The sequence below is a fragment of the Protobothrops mucrosquamatus genome, unplaced genomic scaffold, assembly GCF_001527695.2.
Source record: "Protobothrops mucrosquamatus isolate PMUCROS unplaced genomic scaffold, P.Mucros_1.0 scaffold_294, whole genome shotgun sequence".
Classification (NCBI taxonomy): domain Eukaryota; kingdom Metazoa; phylum Chordata; class Lepidosauria; order Squamata; family Viperidae; genus Protobothrops; species Protobothrops mucrosquamatus.
Window position 1 is genome coordinate 622,370 of NW_015386370.1, and position 25,970 is coordinate 648,339.

Sequence of the window (25,970 nt, forward strand, 5' to 3'; positions counted from 1 at the left end):
AATGAACTTAATGGCTGATTCATTCCTGTAAGCATGATTCTTCATTACTCAGATGCTTAAAAGAACTCGCAGCACAGACTGTTCATCAAACCTCTCTTCAATAAGTGAAGTGGAAGTATTCCATTTCAGGAGCAAAAGATCAGATTGCTCATAACATACATTCTTCAGAACTGTGGTAAACAAGTTCATTTCCAAACAGTCGCTGTTGATGTCAGTGGAAATGTGTCCTGAGGCCTTAACTGCCCAGTCCTGTGTATGTTTACTTAGAAATAAAGTTTCATCTTTCTCAGCATGTTTTAATCCAAAGTATACATTTACAATTGAAAAAGGATTTGAAGTGGGCAGTTTGTGTCTTGTCTTAAGTCCATTTGCCCTGATAAAATCCATGGCTAATAAAATCAGTTACAAATGTGGAAGTGCCCAGTTCAAATCCCACTTATTAGCTATTAAATATCACAGTGACTTTAAGCCTTTGATCTTCCATATGCTACCTGAAGATAAATAATTATGAACTTTTAAATCATTACATCCACTGGGGGAAGGTTGAGCTGTCAGTCATAACAAAATGGCTATATTTCTACACAGAAGCAGATGTGCTAACACTTTCGACATGATAACATCAATGAAATAAATAGGATGTCCACAAGGTTTGGTAAAAAAAGTCAAGATAGTGAGAATGACTGCAATCAAAGCTCCATTTTTTTATAACGTGTGTAAAAGACAATGTCTCATCTTTTTTTACTGTATCCTGCGGACACCTCTGCAGCTAGTCGTTACATATCTGCAACAATGCCCTTTTGCAATACTTTTCATTTGCTAGAGAAGGACAGAAGCAATAGGAAGCTAAAATGTAGCTTGAGCTTTCTTTTGTATTCCTTGGAAAAATAAAACATGGAATTTCATCTTTCATCCCTAATTTTTCTAGTCCTAAAACCTGACAGTTATTTTAATAGATATTTAATATAGATACCTATATATGAAAAGGACTTGAGTTTTCTTCTCTAGGTGCACCCAAGCAAATACCACACTGCCCCGAGTTAGTTCTATTATCACCACAATTTCACAGTTAGAAATGTTCATTTAGAATGTCCATGACTATGATCACAATTAGTCCCTTGGGGGCTAATTCCATTTACTCCATTTATTTTGTTCCACAAATAGAAGAAAACAATTTGCCCGTAATTTGACAGGATGAAAGATGGGGCAAGTCCACTTTAAGTGATTCTGAGTGAACAGTAATTAATTTGTGAAACACAAAAAGAGGGAAAGGAAAAGTCCCATCTCTCTGCCTGGTGATTGATCTGTGACTCTTTCTCATTCATCTCTGCTCCTCTGCTCAAAAACACTAGACTGAATGTGATTGGCCAAAGGGGCTGGCTGGGATTCAAGACAGCCGCTTTATATCTTCCTGAAAAAGATAGGCTGTGTTATAGACAGCGAGCGCTTCTGCCTTCTCACACACCATCTGGTTGTCTTCAAGGATACAATAACCACACGGCAAGATGTGCAAAGGATTAGCAGCCTTGCCCCACACATGTCTGGAGAGGTGAGAGAACAAATTTATGCCTATCAATGAGGAAAGTGATGAGGGTGATGGAGATAGCGGAGACCCTGCAGCTATCTGGCAGAATAAAAGATTAGCCCATCTCTGTGCAGAAGAGATGCCTGCTTAAAGAAATGTTGGGAAGTTCGATTCTCATTTAGTTTTGGAGGAATTAAGCAAGTGAACTGACCAAACTAATGGCCTTTATTTCTCATTGGGCTTGAGATGAGAAAGGTAAATTACATTTGGATGCATAACCCTAAAAAAAAGGTGTTAAGAAATGGTTAAAGATTGAGGACCCAAATCACTCAAAATCCTGTTAAATCTACTGTAGGTAGGGGGGGATGATGCAATGCAGAGCATGGGTTATTAATATGAATTTCCCATCCAAACTAGCATAATTAAAAGCTTTTTTTCTTGTAAAAGAGCTTTTGAAAGGGAAAATTGTGACTAAGGGAAAGATTGATTTTCAGTTAAAGATATGATGCATTTTAAAACTCTTATCTCACACACAGAAACACTATTTCACAAGTATATGATGACAGATAATCTTACATGAACTGTTCTTGTCATATTTTGTTTGGCTTTTTCTCTTGCTTTTAATTACTTTCCTCCCAGCTTCATGCTAAAACCCAAGATATAAGCAGAACGCTACTGAGATAAATATCTTATGATAATTAAATCATCATCACCATACCATTGCTCAAAAGGTTTTCAGAGATCTTTCTCTTAAGTTTCCATCCATCATTGAATACAAGGAAAAAAGAAGATAATTTTTTGAGCTTTCATTCACTCGCCCATTTATCCACTCATTTACTCATTCATATAAACAGTCTGTAAACCCTGACACACACTTGTAGCCATTATAAAGAAGAATAAAATTAAAATTAAATTTAAAATACAGGTGAGGACATTGTCTTCAAGTGTTGATAGTTTATTTGTTAACTATCATAAAATAGCAGAATTCTATCATAGTATTGGGAGTAACCTATTTTGGGGGGAAACATTCCAGCTTATGATTTTAAAAGATATAACCCTTATCCATTGATAATGAGTTTACTCATTATCACTTTCACAACTTGGTTTTCATCAATGCAGAGTTATGCTATTCTTCAACTAAAAGAAAAGAAAAGCAGGTTTAAGTGCAATCTCTTTGTATTTCTAGTACTAGATAAGGAAGGAAGTGACTTAGATAATTGCAGGCTCTGATAAATAAACACTATGATAAAATTATGGAATAAAATAAAAAAGTGCAGGATCTCAAAAATGAAATGTATATATGATGAAGAGTCATCAGTTTCAAAAACTTTTCACCAGCACTTTTAATTAGCCTGAAATGAACCAAAAACTGGTATGAAAACTTGAGAGTAGTGAATTACTTATCACAGTGGCCCAGCATAATGCAGGAGTAATAAAATCACTTGAATAACTTTGCTTCAAGGTGATTAGAATCTATAGATTCTGGATCTTCTTTCTGTGTATTTCTCTTTCTACGATTTTATCTACTGTCTATGAACTATTTTGATTCAGGAAGATTTTTTTCATAGAAGGCTACGTGGAGGAAGACAGAATTTGTTTTTAGCCATCCTAATTATTTTTGTATTATTCCATCTAGGGTTCCTGAAAATACATATGGGAAACAAGAGAGTGCAAATATACATGTCAAACCTCACTAGATTAAGAGTAGTTTTTATTTCCTGTGTGACGGCCAATTAATTTTTGCAGACATTCTTCTCTGAGTTATGGCATGGATTATGATACAAAGTGAGATTCCATTGATTGATAGTGGAAAAGCCAAGTCATTTAATTGTTCTCTTATATTTTTTGCCAGTTGGTTTATTTTATTTAACTTTGTGTTTGCTTAATGTCTGAAGACATGTTTTGTCACATCTTTGGCATCATCAGAACAATGCTGCTTTGCAATGAAAAAATTGCCCTATGTACTACTCCAGAGAAAGAAATGGAATATGTTATGTTCGTATCCATTATGCATATGTAGTATTGTCCTTTATTTCTTAGCTTGGATCTGCATTAAGATTTGACTCTTGACTTTGATGACTCTACCCATGGGTAGATTTCTTAAAAATAGTTTCAGGACAGTAATAAGAATAGGATTAATGCTTCACTATTAGCATCTACCTGAATTTGGTTTTTTAAAAATGAACACTGGTACCATTGGAATAGGAAATCTAATTCTCCCATCCATATGCTTTTGACATGGGGCAACTGTTTTAAAATGTTAAATTTTATCTGCTATTGCTTATACATTCAAAATGAGAAATAGATCTAACTGGAGACTAGTTCTCACACTGCCAGAGTTTATAGTGAAGTGTATAATGATTTCAACAATGCATTTGATGACATCCTCCAGTATATTTACCCTTACAAAATAACCCTACACTTGCTAGATGCTTCAGCCACTGTTTAAGCAGCCTACTCAACATTTATACATTAAGGAGTCCGTATCAACCTGGAGAGACACCTCCCCCCCAAGTGGAAGCACTTAGGATGAAGAGGGGGGGAAAGAGGGAGAGAGAGGGGGGGAGGAAGAGAGAGAGAGAGACCCCACTTTTCAATCTCTTTGCAGAGGGCATAAGGCTAAGAGGGATAACAAAATTCCACAGAAGACAGAATCAGGATTCAAAAGGATCTTGACCAGCTGAAAAAAGGCTAGTTATTGGTCATAGAACGGCCCCCTAGCCTCTTCCATTCTGATCCGTTCATCTCCATCCTTTCAATATTTGCCTTTTCAGGTTATTGTGTGTTTAATGACAGCCCTGAGGTATATGGATATGAGTTTATATTATTTTATCCATAAGGAATAAATGGGAAATTAGCATCTAAAAAGGTAATGGCCTTATTTTAAGCCTCTCTAATATATAAAACTAGATTTATTTATTTATTTTTGGGTTGTGTTATCTTTACAACCTCCAACTGGAGTGTGACCCATATTACCAAAATGTCCAACCAAAATGGGCAACAAATTGTTGTTTTTTTAATCTGTAAATATCTAAAACATTCAAACTTAAATTTTTATCAGGTATGTGTATGTGCATGTATGCCTGCATGCACAAGGATATATGTTTGGTTTTTTTAGTGTACATAAAGTATTATTTCTATTATTAGGGCAGGGGCTTGACTACACTCTGCAGTTTCAACAAGAAGCATGGGCACTTAGCCACCCTTTGGCCTATGAAGAAGGCTCTTCCTGGGTTAAATGAATAGATTTCTTGGAACAGCTGATTAGGAAAGTGGCCTTAGTATATGCTGACATCCTCCAAAGAGATGGAAAAGTAAAGCTTTCATTGCAAGATCTGAAGAATAGCTAAAAGGTTAACATCTGGAAAACTCAGAGGTTTCCTGCCTATGGAAATAGAAATTAAAGCAACTTAAAAGGCTGATAATTAATGACATCAAGAGACTTTCAAAGGCTCCATAACACATTACATCATTTGATGATTTACTTTTGAAATGCCTGAAGAAGAAGAAGAAAAAACAAAAGTTGCCTGTATGATTGATTGATTAATTGGATGGATGGATGGGCTATTCTTCACATTTAAAGTCACTTTCTATTTTACAACTAGCTGTACCCGGCCACGCATTGCTGTGGCTCAGTCTGGTTAAATGGAAAAGAAAGAAAAGAGAAAGCACACGTTTGTAATATGTTTAATTTCACAATGCTAGCGTGTGTTGCTTTTACGTCCAACAGATGGTGCTGTTTTTCAAAAAAGCATGTTTTTACCTGTCACAGGTGTGACATCTATATAATATAGGTATATAAAAACACGCGTGTATTCGAATGCAACGTTGTGTCAAAATTTCAAAGCAATCGGTGAAGACCTTTCGGAGATTTAAGATTTTAAACAAACGAACATTTACATTTTTATTTATATAGATAATATAAGGGGTAAACTAACAAATGTTTCAAAATTTCTTTGCAAGAGTTCTAACAACTAAACTAGCATGAAAATAATTTTTTTTATGTACGAGAGCAAATTTCCCTGAGACTGCATTCTGAGCAGCAGAGCTTTGGGTTCAGCTGCTATTAACTTGCCAGAAGTCCCTAAGGAGTTTCCGTGTTCAGAGGTGCTGCGCTTCCTTTAAGCATTACAGCTGAAGTTTTTTGTCAGCAAAATAATGAGAGGGTGTGAATGAGGATAAGACTTGAGATGAAATAATGAGCTCAGCCAAGGCACTTTCTGGGAATAATTTTTGTGCTTGCTTTTAATTTAAACATCTGCTGTTCCCTATTATAGGACATGGAGGGCTTATAGTTTGGTTTTTTCTATTTATCCCAGAGCATGGCATACAAGAACAGACCAGATCCCTAGCAGACTTAAGGTTTATAAGGATAATTTTATAACAGATTATAAATTATAAAGATAATTTTATAACAGATATCTGGCAAGATTAGTATTGTGCAATCTCTCTGCCTTATTTATACTATGAGTTCCAGATTATAGATATCTGGTACAAGTCACAATGACATAGAAGCATAGAGTTAGTAGACTTTAGTAGATTTTCGAGGTCTTCTAGTCCAACCCCCCCCCAAGCCAAGGAGTCATCAGGTGTAAGCTATTGCCATCACACAAATGACATGAATTATCTTACTTGCATCGGTGTACCATGATGTACCCTTCCTTATCTCCCTACAGTACTTGTGCTTTCTCCATTTCCCCATCATGTTTTCCATAAGTTTGTTTCCGGAGATGATCCATCATGGAGAAAAAGAATCCATAGATGCAATTGTCTGTCTGGAAGTACTCTAAAGCTGGGTTTGACTAAAGCCAGCACTGAATTAAGGCTATAATATGACCTTATTTGTTTTGCTTAATGTGCTAATCCAAGGTAGTAATTTCAAATGGCAATCCAGATTTTACGATTTAGCATTTTGTATGAACCCAAGGAATTATGGCCTAGTCCACAAACGATGATTAAACAAATCATAACTTTGTGTAGTCCATGAACACAAGCAGATAAATATATTTAATTTCATGTGTCACCAATCAGGCTTTGTCCTGATAATCAATAGGCTTCATTAACACTAATTAGTACAGATGATATGTGGGATGACTAGGTGGAGCTGATTGTTGTGAGGAAAATAAAAAGAAGAAGTATTTTGTTCAGTGTTTTGAGTTACTTTTAAGTAAAAAAAAGGCATGCAAACAGCAAAATCAAATCAGAGGGAGTGATAGAGAGGGCTAGCCTAAGCAGGGCTTTTTTTCTCATAGAACGCCCAGAACGGAATTCCGGCACCTTTTTTGGATGGAACCTTGTAGGGTAGGCAAGGCGGGTTGTATGATGTGTGAGTTCTGGCACTTTTTTTTTTTTTTTTTTTTTACAAAAAAAGCACTGAGCCTAAGTAATGGCCTAAGTAATCTCTTTCGGCTAGTCATATTTTACAAACATGGAAGAGAGATATTTGAAATTAATCCTCTTTTCCTGTTTCTAGTAGAAAAGCAAAATCTTAGCAGATCGCCCACCACAAAGAACTCCTGTAAGAATTCTGTTTCTTTATATTTCATGTCCTGTCCATTCTCCCAAGCTTCATAGGGCAGTTGAAAATGGAAAGCAAGGATGGGATGGCTAAGCCTTCCTCAATTCTGTCTCTTGCTGTGCCAGCCCTGCTCAGGCAGTCCTGGACTTTGGTAGATACGTGATTTGTCGTCGGTCTGAGGGGATATCGGCCTGATACGGAGTGGATCAAGTAACTGGTTTGATTGTGTTGGTTGCTGCTACTGTGGGGAGGAGGGGGATATGAATTTATATTGTGGGTTTTTATTCTGTGGATGTTATGAGCCTCCCAGAGTAACCATAAAGAGTTCAGCAGCCATACAAACTTATTTAATAAATAAATATTAAAACCGTCATATAGCTATAATAAAAAATACTTGACTTCCATCCCCCTTTAAAACTATAAGACCCTCTGTGGTGGAAAATTATTTCACAATTTATCATAACTCTTCTACCATTTATTCTAAATGAGTGAAAGATACAGTAAGTAGGAAAAATATTATTTTAAAAATTAATGACTACAGCTGAAATTAAATGAAATAGGATCAGTCAATCTACTGACTGGGAATGACAGGAGCTGTGGTCAAACTGATCTAGAGATACCAGGTTATGAGATTTGATCAGGTCATCTTAATTGAACGTATTGTGCTATTTTCAGTGTGTAGAAAGAATGTAACATATTTGGATCTCATAGCTTTCAGGAGAATGCCCTGCCACTCAAATGGAACATCTTTTTCAATTTTGCATTTAGTGGAAACTACTGTACGTTCATGTATTATTTCATAATTTTTCTCTCCAGAGCCAAAGAAATCAAGACAAAGTTAGGCACGCTCCTCCAGAAGCCAGACTCTGCTATTGACCTGATTATCCCTTACCCAGAGAAGCCAGCAAAGGTTCAAAAGTAGGTATATAATTATTAGTCTATTTACCACATGTCCATACTTAACAGTTTAGGGGATGGAGGGAAGGTTCCCCATCCCTGATTAAGGTATGCTTTAATCTGCAGCCAGTTCTGTGATCTTATTTCCTTTCAGCATTACTTTTGCATTTTACTAAGGTGCACTTTTCATAATGTTACTTTAAACACTGGCAAAATCATTTGCATTATGCAAAAATAATGTCAGAATCACCAGATATCTTCCTTGCAATGCAATTTCAAATCATAGACTGAAGACCTATTAAAACTGAACATTTGCACCACATGATCTTTTACAAATATATGTTGGTTTTGAATTATGAAGACCAGCCAATCGCCTCTCACTACAGTATGTTCAGAGGTATAGCTTGGTGGAAGAAACAAGTGTCCCTAAGCATTTTACTACCATTACATAATGATATTTCGTACGGCAAAGGTGGCTTGGATTCTTTAGGCTTCCGGTATGAGATCTGGAGTTAAGGAAGTAAGAGTGTGCTCCTTACTGTCGATATTTATTCTTCTTGACAATTTTGTCAGATTATGCTTATAGGACATGTGTGCATGAACATCCAGAACTGCCTCACTTTTTTTGGCTTCACTCAAAGCAGCAGACTGACATAGATTTAACATGTGGAACTTTTCCTGACATGGAGCTAGACAGGAAGTGCCCAATTCTATAAGACTACTATTCAAATGCAGAGCATAGGTCCTTGACTTACAACAGTTCATTTAGTGACCATTCAAAATTACAATGGCACTAAAAAATGACATATGACAGTTTTTCACACAACCATTGCAATATCCCCATGGTCATATGATCAAAATTTGGACACTTGACAACTGACTCATATTTATGATGATTGCAGTATCCTGGGGTCGTGATCACCTTTTGCGACCTTGTGACAAGCAAAGTCAATGGGGAGCCGGATTCGCTTAATAACTGTGTTACTAATGTCACAACTGTGGTGATTCACTTAACAACTGTGGCAAGAAAGTTTGTAAAATGGGGCAAAATTCACTTAACAAGTGACTCATTTAGCAAGAGAACTACCTGGAATTGTTATATTCCACTGATTCTTATAACATTCACCATACCTTAGAAAAGAAAATCACACGTGCTTCCACTGGTCGGTAAATGATACAGAACTCAACAGAGATTTAAAACAAGCATTTGATAACAAATTTATTTCCATGATACATGGGACAAGATACATTTTTCATTTTGGAAAAGGCGAAATCAGATCAGCTTGAAAAATATTTCTGTGCTTGTCTTATAATTCTGATATGTTTGAAACTGATGGTATCAAGAAGACTGGTTTTACTGGACATCTGGTTTGGCATCGCGGTGCTGCGGATGCTGGAAGACGAGCTCTGTCTTTTGCATCTGAATTCATCCCACTGGGCTGGGGGACCCTGGAAAGGGTTGAAAGTCACCCTGTAGGGGCGATGAGCAAGGAGGGGAAGCCCTCCAAACCAGCGGGGGAAAGATCGGCCATAGCAATATGGCTCATCACTAAGCGGCTGACAGCCGAAGTCAAAATCGCCATCAAGCACCTTTAAAGCAACATGGATGAAACTGGGTGAGATCTGATCTTCTCTTTAAGACTTCAAATATTTTTTCCTGTAAAAGCTGCCCAAAGTATTTTTCCCCTGTGAGGAGAGGGAAGGGAATTTCTACCCCACTCTCTAAGAACAGCGGCGACTAACTACCCAAGGGAAACAGAGCAACTATAAGAACAATTCTAATCTAAGTGGATGTATATGCTTTTGAAACTTGGGGACTAAAAGTATTCCTATTCTTACTGGAGATGTTTGTTTTTATCTAAAAAAATAAGACTTGAAAAACTATCATAAAAACTTTGGACTTAAAAAAATTTAAATGGCATCGGTGACATCCTGTGGCAAAGTATGGTATTACAACTTGTTATTGCTTAAAAGAGACTTGGCTTGAAGCCCTGACCCCAGAAAAAAACCTTCTCTGACCTTGACAGCTACCACCTGTGAAAAACTCAGCTGCAAAGAAGGAACTTCTGGGCGGCATATCTGGCCTGTTTGAACTATGAATATAAACTTTTACTGACTTTCAGAGCTATACGTGGGGAATTGCTTTCCTATTTCTTTACATGAGAAGCATGTTATCACACAAGATGAATACCTTGGACTATAAACTATAAACTCTTACTTGACAAACAATTTCTACTATAAAGACTACCTATAACACGTGAAATTGATGTTCCATACCTAGCTATAAAAAACAAAAAACTATTCTTAACGTTTGATTCTAAAGTCTTCAACTTAACATACTATCAAGAGAATATGAATGAAGATCAGGAAAAAATCCTTTCCATGTTGAAATCAATACACGAAACCATTCTTTTAGCTTGTGACTAAATAAGATGCAACATAAAGGAACAAGATGCCAGCTTAAATATACAAACCCAGATCTTGACTACAACCAAAGAACTAACAATACAGAAAATAACAGGAGAAGTGGAACAACTAAATACTAAGACAGAGGACCCAATTGACCAACAGATCCAGCCAACAGAAAAATTAGAAAAGGGAGTGACAACACTAAAACTAGAAAAGACTTTTTACAAAAATCAGAAGAAATTTGAGGAAAAGGAAAAACAGATAGAAAGGAAAATAAACTTATCAGGTCAATTGTGGGAAATTGGAATAGGAAGGCAATCTAATGAATACAAATGGGCTAGTTCTTCCAAAAAAACTGCAACTAAGTAGTCTTTCTTATTCCAAATAATATATATCATAATAGAGGGAGAACTATTTGATGATTCAAAAGCATTGACAATGGAAGGTTAGTTGGCAAAGGAAGAAAGCCAGAGTAAGGCTGAAGAAAATAAGGGTTTTGATTTATTAGAGGGGATCTCCTATTTCTCACTAGAGGGTTGAATATGGTGGAAAATAGATATTTTTTAGAAAATAAAGTAACATTATAATTGAATAGGTAAGATGTGTAACAAGACTAATAGACTTTGGTATGAAAAGGGAAAAAGGGAGAAGTTGAGATGAGGGAAATTTTGGTCACCTAATATAAAATATTTGGAAATCAGTTGAAAATAAGAATTCTGTTTGCCCAATATGAGATAATAGATATTATCAGAAAAAGAGAGGGAGTATTTGAGCTTTCAGAAATTAGACCTAAATGAAAAAAATAATGTATATTACTGATTTATTGGTTAACCCAGACAATACATATAATGGTTTTGATCTATTAGAGGGTATACTGTATTATTAATTAGATAGATTAATATGGTGGAAGATAACTTTTAGAAAACAGAATAAGACCATATTCAAATAGATAAGATGTGTATTTAGAATATTAGATTTTGTTATGAAAAGGGAAAAAGGAAGAAGTTGAGATAAGGGAAACTTTGGTTACCTAAAGCTTGGAAATTATAAATACCAAATGTTAATTTGAATATTGACGGGGAATTAAAGCTTGGGAAGAAAGCAATAACAGGACATTGATTGTATATAAGGATTGAATGCAAACACAATTAAGATATATATAAGCTAAAAATTATTGATAAATGTAACAAAGATGTTTTTACTTAGTTGATAATAATAAGAACTATGTTAGCCTAATATGAGATAGTAGATATTAAGGGAAAAAGAGAGGAAATATATGATATTGTAACTTGAGATTTATACTAAAGATTTATTGACCAACCCAGTTACCACATTGCTTTTTAAATACTTAATTGTAAAATTAGAAAACTAATAAAATATTATAAAAAAATTAAAAAGAAGACTGGTTTTACTAATGAAGAAACTTGAAATAAGAAAACCTTATTTTTTTTTAAAGATCCAAATCCACTCATTTCACTAGTAGTGTGGAATGTGGTCACAGTTACTTTGGAGGGAGTGCGGAAAAGAAAGAGGGAAGAAAGGGGACAGGCATATCTTCCTACAGAAAGGCAAAATTGCTTTGTATGTTAATTATAGAGAATACTAAGAATTTTTTTCCTGTGGGTGTTGTTGAAAGCTTTAAAATCTTTCATCCCTACTGATGTTCTTCACTGATGAAGAACAACTATGAACACAAGAAAACATCTGTGCTTCTGGAGAAGCAGATTATCATCTACAAGAGCTTGAATAGTTAAAATGTGTTAATATTTAAGGTGCTGTTAAGACCCTCACATTGTTTGCTTGCTTTTTATTCTTGCTTTTTTATTTATTTTTTTTGCTACAACAAACTGACACAATTAGTCCCTTTAGAAGGTTTTATATCATTATTGTTCGACTAGATTGGAAGCAGGCAAATTTAAGAAGAGCTATATGAATGAAAACAATGTTAAATGGTTGTGATACATTGATACGAGACCATTAGAAAAAGTGGCTCCATTTGTGTTTATCTCTGGACTTCAGGAAACTTGCCGTTGCTGCTGCCGCTGCCAAAGGCAAATTGCCAACATTAATCACTGTCATTTTTTTTCCTGTGAGAACGCAGTCTCCCATCTGTACGAAAGACAAAGCAGTTCCAGGAACTGGAACAAAATGAACACCAGTAGCATCGATGCTATTAGGGAAAAAAGTGGCCTTAATGCACAAGGGGAACCTCTTCTGGCTGATTGTCCCTGAATCTGTTTCTAATTAGGCTGTAAAAAAAAGGCTCAGCAGACAGGCTGATCTAAAGATTGCACGGTGACTGGCACTGTAGATAATAGCTTAATTTTAACTACTGCTACAGACAAATTAGATAGATCATACACTCTTTTCAGAGCCATTTGGAACAAATTAGGCTGTGGGTTTATGGGCTGTTTTCAACATCATAATTAAGCAGATCTTGTCATGGCAATGGAAACAGATGTGGTGAGGCGGGTTCTCCATGGGTCTTCGGGAAGGAAAGTGTTTGGTTTCCCATTGGGGTGGAAAAGGAAGACCATGGCTGCTCTAGCAATGAGAACAAGATTGTAGGTATTCTATCCCAACCCCAACTGGATTCTGGCAGTACATCAATCTGAGAAATAACATTTCCTGAGCAAATTAGCCTTTTTTGCCTAATTAGTTTTTAAAAATAGAACCATGTTTCATAATTCGGTCTGGTCTGATTTTTCTCAGAGTGCAAAGATACAAATGTTTGAGGTTTCTTCTCCTGATTATTTTCTGCCCCTTCTTTGGCCTGAAGAGCCCTTTGCCCCAAACAATTAAGCAGATCTTATCCACGTGGACAGAAACTTTTATTTGATGAAAACTGATTCTCATGAACTTGAATGTCATGCCCCAAACCACTTCCTGCACTTATACAGAACCGAGGGAGGCCTATGAGTCCTGGATTAAGGCCAGGAAAAATGGTTTTGTCTACTGACAAGATAAAACTCCTCAGCTTAATCCAGTAAAATGGAAATGATTTCTTTAAGGTGGTTCATCCCAGTACAAACTGCTTGATTAAACAGGGAAGAGGTTAAACAAACAGTTAAGTTTATTTAAAAAGGATACCGGTTGCTGCTAAGAAAAACATTCATTAATCACTCATTAACATGAGGTGGGGAGATTTGGTTGACTATATAGGCAAGTACCAGGGATGAAGGCCTTAGCCACTTTTAAAGTTGTCCAACTAGAGGTTTCTGGAATAGAGGTTCCCTGCATTATTGACCTGCCCCTTGGGCTCTTTCTAACACAGGTCTAGCACTGTTTGGGAAAAACACTAAATCTGGGTCAAAAACCATGGTCTGACTGACAGTTCTCATCTGCAGTGAAGTGCTGTAGGCTGAAATCTATAGGCATTTCCTGAGGGTTCTTCCCCCATTTATTCTACACTCCTATGCCACATATCCTACTTGTCAGTCAGGCACAGGGTGAAGCAGGAAAGAAAACATTATAAATGCTGCAAGGGAGTGACAACATTAGCAGCACCTACATGCAGAGCATGGATTAGAATAGGCAAAAATGGTGTTGCTCCTGTAAAGTAAGAAATAAAGACAGTAGAAAGTAACATCACATGAAAGTCCTTGTGAGAAGAAGCAACAAAAATGTGGAACACATTTATTTGGGATAAACAATAAAATAAGTAAAGAAATAAATGCAAATAGGTCTGTAGTTCTTTCAAAAGCTTGCTAAACCAGGTATAGAAAAAGAAGCATGTGTAATGCCTCACCACTGTTACCAAGTGCCAGTTAGGTATAATTACATGAGCAGATACAATTATGGGAGCCAGGTGTGAGATCTCTCTGGCAAACTAAGCCATGGAGGGCAATGCTTAGCAATGTGAGGAGAAAAGCATGGCAGTTGCAGTCTAGTGGGGCAGACAGGAGCTGGGCAGATGGTAGTTTATGACTTCATCATCACCAGCATAATCACTAAAGCATTGCAGATGGTTCACATGGCAAGACCTGTGTCAGGAGAAGAGGCAAAACACACTTTAAAACTGGAACAGCTGAATATGAATTTAATTGGCTCCATGACATTAGAGCAGGCTAAGCCACTGACTGAAGGAGATGTCATGACATTATGCCCACTAAAAATGGTTCGTGGGACATCTTTGTGCTGTAGGTAGGAGACATGAGGATGAGCCCACCCGTTAATTGATATAAAAACAACTTTCCAAACCATTGACTAACCTCTGATGCTATAGTTGCCACTTTTTCCATTTTATGTTTTATCCTCTTTTTAACAGAATAGATGATTTTAAATAGCAGCTTTCTACTCATTATCATGCAGAAAAATTTGTGTATGCAGTTCTATAGCAGTTGACCTATAATCTTATTCATTAATGAACATTCCCATTCTACTTTTTATATGCATCCTTTCATTTATTAAAAGTGCTTAATAAAAGTACTGTGATGGCATTTAGAGTGCGAGAAATGGTAGATTCAAATTTCTGTTTCCTGATTACAGAATTTCCCAGATCTACACACAGTTTTATGTCTTTTGAGGCAAAGTAAGCAATCTCAAAGTATCTCACTAGTGAGCTCTTTTCTCTCTTAGGCTTGTTGGTATCTGTATGGACTTCTATAGTAGTTGCTATTTTGTCTTACATTAATACTTTAATTTCAAATCCTTACAGCCTGAGTAAAATCAGATAATTAGCATCCACTTTGCTATGGGAGTCTGTAGCATACTCACTTGAGACAAAAGCAATCATTTTCTTGACCAGCGTGGGAACTGATGACAAATCTGTGGGAGAGACAAAACCATATCCCAAAGCCACAGCCAAAGCAGGGGAAAAATTCAAACTTCAGATTTTGAAAAATAAAATGAAAGAATGAATACTCAGGGGAATACTCAGAGGGAATACTCTCTGCATGGAGTACAATTATCCTACATTCAGACCCATTCTGCTTCATAGAGGACAACGTAGAGTTGGAAATAAAAAGGATGAGAGGAATGACAAAAGCTGAAATGTTAAAGGAAGAATATGAAGAACCGTACTTTAAATGTATATGTACTCTTTCAGTATCAGAGAATAACCAAAAATAGTGCCATCACTCCAGCCCTATATAAACTGCTTTCTCTCTTGCTCCATAAGATGTCCCTGAAGGATCTCCTGCTTGAGCAGGGGGTTGTACTAGAATACCTTCAAGGTCCTTTCAATGCTATTATTCTCTTTGATCTCCATGCATCTTTTCCTCAAGTTCCACTACCTCAAGTCAATGGTCAGCTTTTGTAGACTAATTTCCAACCTTACCAATTTTCTTGGCCATACCAATTTTCCTGCTGTTTTTCTATTCATTTTCAATTAACAAATCCATAGATATATTTATCTGATCATACTGAAAAGCAGAGGAAAGTACATTTTGCTGAAATGGCCACATGACCATGAACTGCCTGCCTGAGGCAATCTATATGTTCCTAGTTTTGCCTAGACCTAGTACAAGGTCTACCATCTAACTCAGTGTTTCTCAACCTTGACAACTTTAAGGCATGTGAACTTCAACTCCCAGAATTCCACAGCCAGCACTGATCTAACTGCTTTTTACAGTTTGAAAGATATGAGACTTACATCCATTATTAGATGGATTTAACAAATGATTGGCATCAGTTCCATGTAAACTGCACATATTTTTAGTTCTTTCAAATACGGCTTTTCCTCATCAAGTTAAGCTGTTGTCCACCAGTCCTTGAGCTACCATAAAATTTGTTATCCTTCCATTGTCATCATGTCACCAAACAGAGTAGTCCTTATTTACAGTATACAGTGCACTTTAATATTAGGGATTGGAGAATTCCCTGGCTCAGGGTTCTCCATCAAAATCAACCAGCCAGTGGGAAAACAGGAATCTTAACAGGGTTGGGAACAGGGCTGTGGAGTAGGTAAACCTTGACAGATGGCAGACAGACAGTAGGTTTAGACTCTGTCAAAACTCATTCTATTTTAGCAACCTTTTTTCATAGACTTGATGGAAACCTGATTATTCACTAACACTAACTGGTAATTGGGCTCGTTTTGGTCATGGTTTAATGCTCTTCCATATAATAAAAAGGGGGTTGCAGTATAAATAGCAAATGTCTTATTCACTCACTATGACTTCATCCCATGACCTTTCTTTGCTGCCATTGACTCAGAGACTTGGTGTCTACAGAGGATGAAGCTGGCTTGAAATGGATTTTCATACCACTCAAATAGTTTTGAAGTTCACTGCATAGGTACTGGGGAGAAAGGAGTATATCTGCACTAGCTTAATATGACCTACAGGAGCTTATCAGAGCAAATCACCTACTGTATGTATCAACATCAGGAACAGAACGGTGAGTGTAGTGTGCCAGATAATTTCTATACCAAAATCATATCATGTTCAAAGGAAGAATACTAGTTTAAAATCAGAACACATAAGGACAACTTAAGGCTGCATCAGATAAAGACATTATAAAGGCATAGCATAGGAAGGAGGTTGCTGGGCCATATTTGTGCCACAGTTAGCTTCAAGGCTAAGAAAAGTTACAGAACTAGTGAAGGAGATTATAAAGAGATTGTAAAATCATGAATAAGGCAGAGCAATAGTTCAATAAAAGACTCCTTTTCTGATTTGTTGATCTAAAGAATATGCTTTTATATATTTTATATATATTCATTTTAATATTTCCAGACCTTCCCCAGAAGAAGCTTGGCAGTGGCACAATTCCTTGGAAAAGCTCCTTCAAAACCCTTGTAAGTCTTTTCTAAAGATCTCAACCTATTGAGAACATTTATCCTAAGAATAATAAGATATTGAGAAACTAGGATAAAGCATTGTTATGTCATCTATGGAGGAGTGCTAAGATTGCAACTGAAATAAAAACCTATTGTCTTCTTTGTCATTTCGTATATTTGCATGAGTCTTATATGCAGTATAAAATTATATCAGCCTGTATCTCAGATCAGAAGCAGAAGGATCAGAGTACACTTGGGATGTTTATAATACTCTAACCCTAACCCTTTCTCTATACTGTATCTTAGTGAATAAAATACAGGTGGTACTTGACTTATGATCACAATTAGGCCCAAAATTTCCACTTCTAAGCAGTTGTTAAATGAGTTTCACCCTATTTTATGACCATTTTTTTTTACCACAGATCAATACAGTCATTAAGCGAGTCTGGCTCCCCCCCAACTTTGTTTGTTGGAAGCCAGCTGGGAAGATTACAAATGGTAATCACTTTACAAAGATGGGATAAACTGCATTTATCATTATTGGGGAGGATCTCTGTAATCAAGATGAATGTTCTACCGAAGATGCTTTTTCTGTTCCAGACATTTCCAATACTTGCAACTGATGTCCCATTCAAACAATGGCAAAGAGATATTAGATATAAGTTATTGCAAGATGCTGAGGAAAGAGGGGCTTGGGTTTATCAGATTTGAACTTGTATTTTGAGGCATGTTGCCTGGCTTGGTCAAAAGAATGGGTGAACTTCCAGAATAAGAGGCTACTTAATTTGGAAGGTCATGAACTAAGGCTTAGATGGCACGGTTATTTATGGTATGATAAAGTTAAAGTTAATGATGATTTTAATAATCACTTCACTAAACGTGCCATACTAAGAATATGCTAAGGCTTATGAAATGCTATTGAAATTAAATTTGGAAAGTGAACATGTAAAACATTGTATGATACAATGGGCAAGGAACGTTGGTTATAATGTAATGCTGGAATGGGAGAATATGTGAACAAAAAGTTTAAAATTTACATTGAACTACAATTTAAAAGAAAATTTCTATAAGATAATGTATCGCTGGTATTTAATACCAGACAAGCTGTCTAGAATATATAAAGGTATTTCAAATGAATGCTGGAAATCTAAAAGGAAAGAAGGACCTTTTACCATTTATGGTGGACATGTGATAAAACAAAGAAATATTGGAGAAGGATTCACATTTTGGTACAGAAAATCTTTAAAATAAAAATAAATATGAAACCAGAATTTTTTCTTTTGGGTCTAATAGAAAAAAACTTGGGAATTTTTTTTGGAACTTTGATCTTGTACATGTTGACGGAAGCAAGATTACTTTATGCACAAAAATGGAAATACATTTCAATTCCCACTATGGACGAATGGCTACAGAAGTTGATGGAGCTGGCAGAGATGGCTAAATTGACTGTTTTGACTAAAGAAAAGAATACAAGTACTTTTGTTTCTACATGGAGACTGCTTCTGGATTTTGTGCTTGAGGTGGAAAAAAATGAAACTTTGATTTTGTGTTTCACCGATTAGATCAGACACGTCAAACACAAGGCTCGGGGGCCAGATGCGGCCCGCGACATGGTTTCATGTGGCTCACGAAGCCATCCTGGAAACAGTGAGGGAATGGCCCCCGCTGCCTTGGCCCTGGCCCAGGCTGGCCGGGAGCCAATGTACAATTTTGTGGTGGCCATCTATGCTGAAACGCATTCAGTCTTAGCTTCACAAGGCTGTCTGAAACAGTGAGGAACCAGCCCCTGCCACATCAGCCCCGCCCCCTGGGTGCATGCTGGGGAGGTGTCACCCTTTGTGAGGAATGAAGAAATGCATCACCGCCTGGAAGTGGCCAGCAAATGGCCCTCGCCTACTTCACATATCTGGCTTGATGGGCTCTGGGGGAGGGGTTTCGGCAGGCAGCGGGGCACTCTCCTCACAGCGCCGAGAGGTTGAGCCGGGCGGTGCGAAGCTCATCAGCTTTGCACCTTGCTGCCTGTTGAAACTGGGCAGGCTGGGGGCTATGCAGCATTGCACTTCTCATCAGATTCGTGCCACCCGGCTCAGCTCTTGGCGCTATGAGGAGAGTGCCCTGCTGCCTGTTGAAACCAGGCAGGCTGGGAGCTGGGCGGCCTCGTGCTTGTTTTTAGATTCACGCCTCCTGGTGCAGCCTCTCGGAGAGAGGAGAGCGCCCCGCTGCCTGCCGAGACCGGGCAGGCTGGGGGCCAGGCGGCACTGCGCAGGTAACATTGACTCTCACGCTGCTCATGGCAACCCCTCCCCCAGAGCCCACCAAGCCAGATATGTGAAGTAGGTGAGGGCCATGTGCTTGCTACTTCCAGGTGATGGTGCATTTCTTCAATCCTCACAAAGGGTGACATCTCCCCAGCTGCGTTTCTTGCCTGTTTTTCTCCCTCCATCATCTCAAATATTTTCCCACCACTCTGTACTTAGGAAAGAAGGAAGGAAAGAAGGAAAGAAGAAGAGGGAGGGTCTGAGGGAAGTCCTACCTTAATCCTGCCCTGCTGCCCTTTCACCATCCCCTTGCCCCCTCCTCCTGGCCTATCCTGGGGGTCCCCCATCCTATTGCTAAGAAAGCTTTGGATACAAAGCCTGGTCTCCTTCCATGGAGAGGGAATGGGCCTCCCTCTGATTTTGCCCTTGTACCCATCATGAGCAACCTGGCTAAGGAGAGAAAGCACAGCAGCAGCAGCCTTGAGGAGGAGGTAAGTGCAACTGGGCGCCCCCTTGGGGAGATGGAGCTGGGCTTGGTGCCGTGGGTGCTCAAGGGCCAGGCTGGGTGTTTGACCTCTGCTGGCCCGCACCACCATCCAGCCCCCCCCTATAGCCTGAGAGGAATAGTGAGGCTCCTCCATGCTTTGGACCATGTCTTGGCACTTGCCCTAGTCCCACCCCCTTCTGCCAGAGACCCTCAGATCTATCCTACTCCTGCCTAGGCCCCATAGCCACCCTTGACGCGAACGATGTAGAGTTGACCACGCCCACCCAGTAGGCCACACCCACTCCATCCATTCCCACCAAGTACGCTGCACCCACCCTGGCCACACCCACCTGGCCCCCTGAGGGCAACCGCAATGCTGATGCGGCCCTCAATGAAATTGAGTTTGACACCCCTGGATTAGATTGATTTGTTGTTACAGAAATGGCCAGTTTATACTACTATGAAAAAGTAAAAAAGTTGTGGCTCAACATTAATGCTTTATTCTACTGCAACAGAGGAAGTTGGAAGTCAATGACTTTTTTTCTTTTTCCCCTCTCTCCCTTACTTTCTTTCCCCCTTTTCCTCCCCATTGTGTCCTACTATTTGCTTTGTATTTTATATTTTACTCTATCATTCAATAAAATGTTTTTAAAAATGGTGATCACATGACTCCAGGACATTGCAACTGTCATAAATACATACCAGTTGCCAAGTACTCAAATTTTGATCACCTGACCATGGGGATGTTGCAGCAGTTGTAAGTGCAAAAAATAGTCATAAGTTACTTTTTTCAGTGAGGACTACCTGCATATGTAAGCTGATTAGTATAGAGCTGACTTAGGAAAAGTAAGTCAGCTCTGTACTAAGGAAAAGTATGTTCCAGGTTAAGGATTACTTGTAATTAAAACTTAGTCCCTTAGTCCCTAAAGAAAATGGAGGATTTGGACTACCGGATTGGGTCTTATACTACCAAGCATGTGCCCTAACATGGTTAAAAGAATGAATAACCCTCAGAAATAAAAGATTGTTATATTTAGGAGGACATGACTTGCAACTTGGATGGCATGCATTTTTATGGTATGAAAAGAATAAAATCCAAAGATATTTCCAAAACCACTACATAAGAAGCGCATTATTATTTGTAGGGGAAAAGATAAAACAAAAAATCTATACGAAAATCCCAGGATGGCCATCAATGATGGAAGCATTCATTCACCCAAACTAAGTTAAACTTGAGAAAATTCTAACATATAAGGATATTCTGAATACAAATGGGAAATTAAAATCTAAACAAGAGTTAGAAGATCAGGGTATTGACTTATCATGGTGGCCTCGACTGCAAATGCAATCGAGGTATGATAAACAAGTTAAAATATATGGTTTTTACAAAGACCAGACAATGTTTGACCAGCTGTTGTCTTCTGATGAAAAAATGATTAAAAAATTGTATAACTTTTTATTGAATTTGAAAATGGAAGACGAACAAGTAAAAGAAACAATGATAATATGGGCAAAAAACTTTGAATACAATATAGAATTAGAGAAATGGCAAAATCTTTGGGAAAGAAACTATAAATTGACAATGGCAACTTTGTACAAAGAAAACCTATATAAAATGTTTTATAGATGGCATCTTCCACCTGTCAGATTAGCAAAAATGTTTAAAAATATGTCTAGTAAATGTTGGAAATGTAATCAAAATCCTGGTACATATTATCATCTATGGTGGACATGTATTAAAGCAAAAGAAATTTGGACAAAAATACATAGTTAGAAAAGATGTTAGTGAAACATGTAGACTTTGAACCTGAACTTTTTTTATTAGGTATAATTCCAGAAAAAAATGATAAACAAAGTGTATATTTAACACTACATGTATTAATAGCAGCGAGGATTGTATTTGCTCAGCACTGGAAAAATGAAAAAAACACCATTGGATGAAGAGATAATCGAGAAAATACTGGACTGTGCTGAAATGGATAGACTTACATTGAGAATCAAAGAAAAAGAAGATACAGAATATTTTCAAACATGGAACTTATTTTATCAATGGCTGGAAAAACGGGATAGAGAGCAAGAACTTAACTCGTATTACTAAGCAAAACAAATCAACCCAGAAAACACATTGTTCATTAAGCACTAATTAATTGTAATAATAAAAAATTAATAAAATACTATTAAAAAAAATAGTCCCTTATTCCTTGTGGCAAGGCTAAGGGGAAAAAGTACTCTCTGTAAGGGAGAAAGGAAATAGAACTTTCTGCAGGAGTTTTCCCTGAGTGGCAGGAAGACTAAGGAAAAAGAGTTTTCCACTTAGGGACAAAAGGAAAAAAAAACTCTTTTCAAGGGACTAAAAGAAAACTCTCTGCAATGGCCAAAGATGCTGCTGGTGGTGAAACTCTCTGAAAAAACTCAAGCTACAGTACAGCACAATATCATACTTAAGCTATGCTATATGTATGTGCCAGTAAGCCTAGCTACTTGACAGTATTAACTATTTTTATTTCAACTATCTCTTGCATTTTATTATTTTATATAAATAAATTCAAGACTGGCAAAAGAGATTACCACACTGATTTCTTGCTTGAGCAGAGGGTTGGACTAGAAAACCTCCAAGGTCCCTTTCAACTCTGTTATTTGATTATGTATTTTTTCTTGCTGCTTTGAAGATTACAGAGAAAAGAGGATACTAAGCCCTTTCGTAAGATAACATAATCCATAAGATAATTGGCAGGAAGCAAGAGAAATTACAACAAATGATTGCAATTAAATATATGGAAAGAAAGGATTATCCAACATCTTCCAAAGCATCACTTTCATAATCTTCAAGCAACTCTTCCATATTGCTGCTAGTTGAATTTTGAATTGAACTGAATTTTGTGTTAATTGTCTTGAAAGTTCTTTGAATCTCCAGTTTAGAATTATCTCGCATTATAGATATCAATCTCATACCCCCCCTTTCTTTTCTTCTGCGCTCTATCTACCTTTTTAATCACCATACAACTATGCACGCACTATCTTTATGATTTTCATTTGGAGTTAACAAAGGGATAATGCTACTGAGTTTCACTGGATATCTAATACAAGGCATGCTTTTGGTGCTTCAAGAATGCCAGCTGCATCAGTGCTTGGATACTAGAAGTAGTGAAAAATTGTGGCTGCTCAGGAACTTCTGCAAGCAAAAGTTGTTCTTTTCTCTTCCAGTTGCCTCAGCTTCTTTAGAAATGCATATTGGTGGGTGTATGGTCTAGCCTTCACTTCTTGATTGTAACTATTGAGACAAGGCTAATTCCTCACCATATTCCTTGTCTCTCAGCAAAGAATTAAGGAAAATTGATATGAAAGAAAGTTATAGTATGAGTTATAGTGTGGTTGAAGTCATTGATGTCTGGATTCTTTCATTCCTTATTTTTATAATCAGTTAACACAGTTTGCTGACCATACTATGTTATCTTCCAAAATTTGTTTTGACAAAACTGATAGGACAGAGTCACATCAGTAGGGCTGAATGATGTTGTTCCAGTATTACAAACAATCTTATAAGTATTTGATCAAAGAAAAAGTTATCAAGAACTGTTGCACAAAAGAGGATTAATTAGGAAACTATAATTTGAAAAAAAAGTGTTATTTCACAATTGTAATTGACATTTTTTAAAATATTTTTTTCCTCTGTGCAGATGGCCTTTCCAGCTTCCGGATTTTCCTCCAATCTGAATTCAGTGAAGAGAACATTGAATTCTGGATTGCGTGTGAACATTATAAGAAGACCAAACCGCCTACCAAAATGACTGAAAAGGCCAAAAAGATCTATGAAGAGTTCATCCAAAGTGAGGCTCCGAAAGAGGTTAGTTGATTGCCATTAGCTGAATGGAGATAAAACCCTGGCTTTTATTAAGAATTAGGGAAATAATCTCTTGAAGGTGCCCCTGTGATTAGGTTCTATGGAGTGCACACCTAAACACAGATCCCTTCCCTTGTCACAGAAGAAATTACTGGTTTGTTCCAGTTCTACACTATACTGAACAAAGACTATATTTGTGAATGTTACAAAACAGACATCAGAAACAAGTCTAAGGAAGCTGTGCAAGGGAAGATTAGTCATTAAAAATTACAGTATAAAGAAATGCATTGAAAAGTGAACCAATCATCATACAAGGCACACCAACATATTACTGCAAAGAGAGTCCATGAGCTGGAAGGCAAGACAAGGCAAGAACTTCATCAGAGAGGTTATACACTGTCCTCTGAAGCACAAAGAATTGGTAGAGTGCTATTTTTAAAGTGGCATTTCCTTTAATTAAGATTAAAACAGCATCAATAGGTTATGATCACAAAGCACTGGTGCTGACATTATGTAATTAGTGGAGGGAGGGTATTATTTTGCACCACTACCAGGGGTGTATCATAAACCCTATAGTTAGATTTGATGACAGTTAGCTTCATGTTTTTAACATCTCTAACAAAAATCTATTTATGTGAATCAAATGTTTCTTATTTGACTTTTTGTTATACATTAAATATATATTTATTTCAGCTGTAGTTTATCAAGGGATATTTATTAGCTGTTAGCTTCACATATGGAATTGCTATTAGCTTCAGGTTTTTTCCATCAGGGAGGCATTTTGGAAAATGCCCCATGTAAAGTATATTGTTGGCACATCACTTGATTTTTATGAGATATGTCCTATGTAATTCCTACAGCTATCTACTCTATCTCCCTCTTGTCAGGTGAATATTGACCATTTCACCAAGTCAGTGACCATGAAGAATCTGGTGGAACCATCTATAAGCACTTTTGACCTAGCCCAGAAGAGAATCTTCATGCTGATGGAGAAGGATTCTCTGCCCAGATTTGTGCGATCCAACTTATATGAAGAATTAGTAAAGTAGCAGTGTGGCGAGCTGTGCAAAGCATTGGTACATCAACACAGGGTCATTGACTCCCCCAATCACCAGTAATCAACATGTCTTATTTATATGGATAGTTGCTTTGCTTTGTATTTATTCCAGGCTTTGAAAACTCAAAGTCTGTGTTGTTAAACATGACTAGCATGACTTAGATGAGGGAATACAAAACAAAAATACAACAAAACAAAAATACAAAATGTCTTTTGCTTTTTAGATATTCTTTCAGTGAACTGTACTTCATATTACTACCAGAAATAATGCTCTCATTATTAGTTTTAGTTCAACAATTTAATGGGTGAATATCTCATTTGACTGCATCCTTTTCTGATGACAGCTACTATTTGCTATGTTGTTATGGACTGGTAAATACCAGCATTTGCTACATATAATAAGGAAATATTTAACAACATATCCCTCAAATGAAACCAAGTACCCTAATATGAGAATCCTTGAATTATATTTGCAATTTGTAGCAAGAAGGGGATGATTTTGGGTTTATGAAAAATCCCCAAAGTTAATGATATGACAAAGAGCAATTATATATTACTGGAATTAAATAAGCAGCTGATCAAAATCCTGGGCTAATTTGTTACTAAAAGAGCAGCTTGATGAAAATCATAAATTGATAGATACCCTCATAGCTAGCAGACAATAGAAATTGTACAATAATGAAACAATTACAGTATCCATTTTAAATAAAAAGTTTCTTCATAGAAGAATGTAAACCTGGACAATTTGTCACCCATCAAACTAAATGCATTCCACTAAAATTTGTTCTATTTTTGCAGATTTAATCAGTCAATAAAACCAGTTTTTAAGCTTCCTGTAGAATATACACAGTTTAGGGGATTTCAGTTGTGAAAGTTCTATCTATTATTAAACAGAGAATAGAGAATCATTCTTGGAATAACAGTGATGGATTCAGAATCCATTCTGCAGTGCTAAAGGTGTGAGATAAATTCAGATCCTGTGCTAAATGGCTATTACTAAAATATTTAGGGAAGGGGTGAGACTGAGAATAAATCAGCAGACCTGCTCAAACAGTATGACTTGTTTAACAACCCAGGCCTTTTGTTACCTCTTTTATCTATTTTTTTCTGTATTAAATTTATAAGTGTTATATTTTTATAATGGCCCTACACAAATTCCAGTGCCCGTGCACAGCTTTAAATAACCTTCCTGAAATCTTCTTATGAATTATGATAGAAATATTTAAGCTGAACCATAGCTGAACCTGTCTGTAGCACACT

The 25,970-nt window shown here is 37.1% G+C and overlaps 1 protein-coding gene across 1 annotated transcript; it reads left to right on the plus strand.

Annotated features, from left to right (window-relative positions):
* Positions 1-1,432: 1,432 nt before the first annotated feature.
* Positions 1,433-25,209, plus strand: RGS5 (regulator of G protein signaling 5). Its single transcript, XM_015832009.1, has 5 exons — positions 1,433-1,546; positions 7,857-7,958; positions 17,024-17,085; positions 23,490-23,656; positions 24,541-25,209. Exons 1-5 carry the CDS (start codon positions 1,503-1,505, stop codon positions 24,700-24,702), a joined length of 537 nt encoding a protein of 178 aa, XP_015687495.1. The 5' UTR covers positions 1,433-1,502; the 3' UTR covers positions 24,703-25,209.
* The last annotated feature ends 761 nt before the right edge of the window (positions 25,210-25,970 follow it).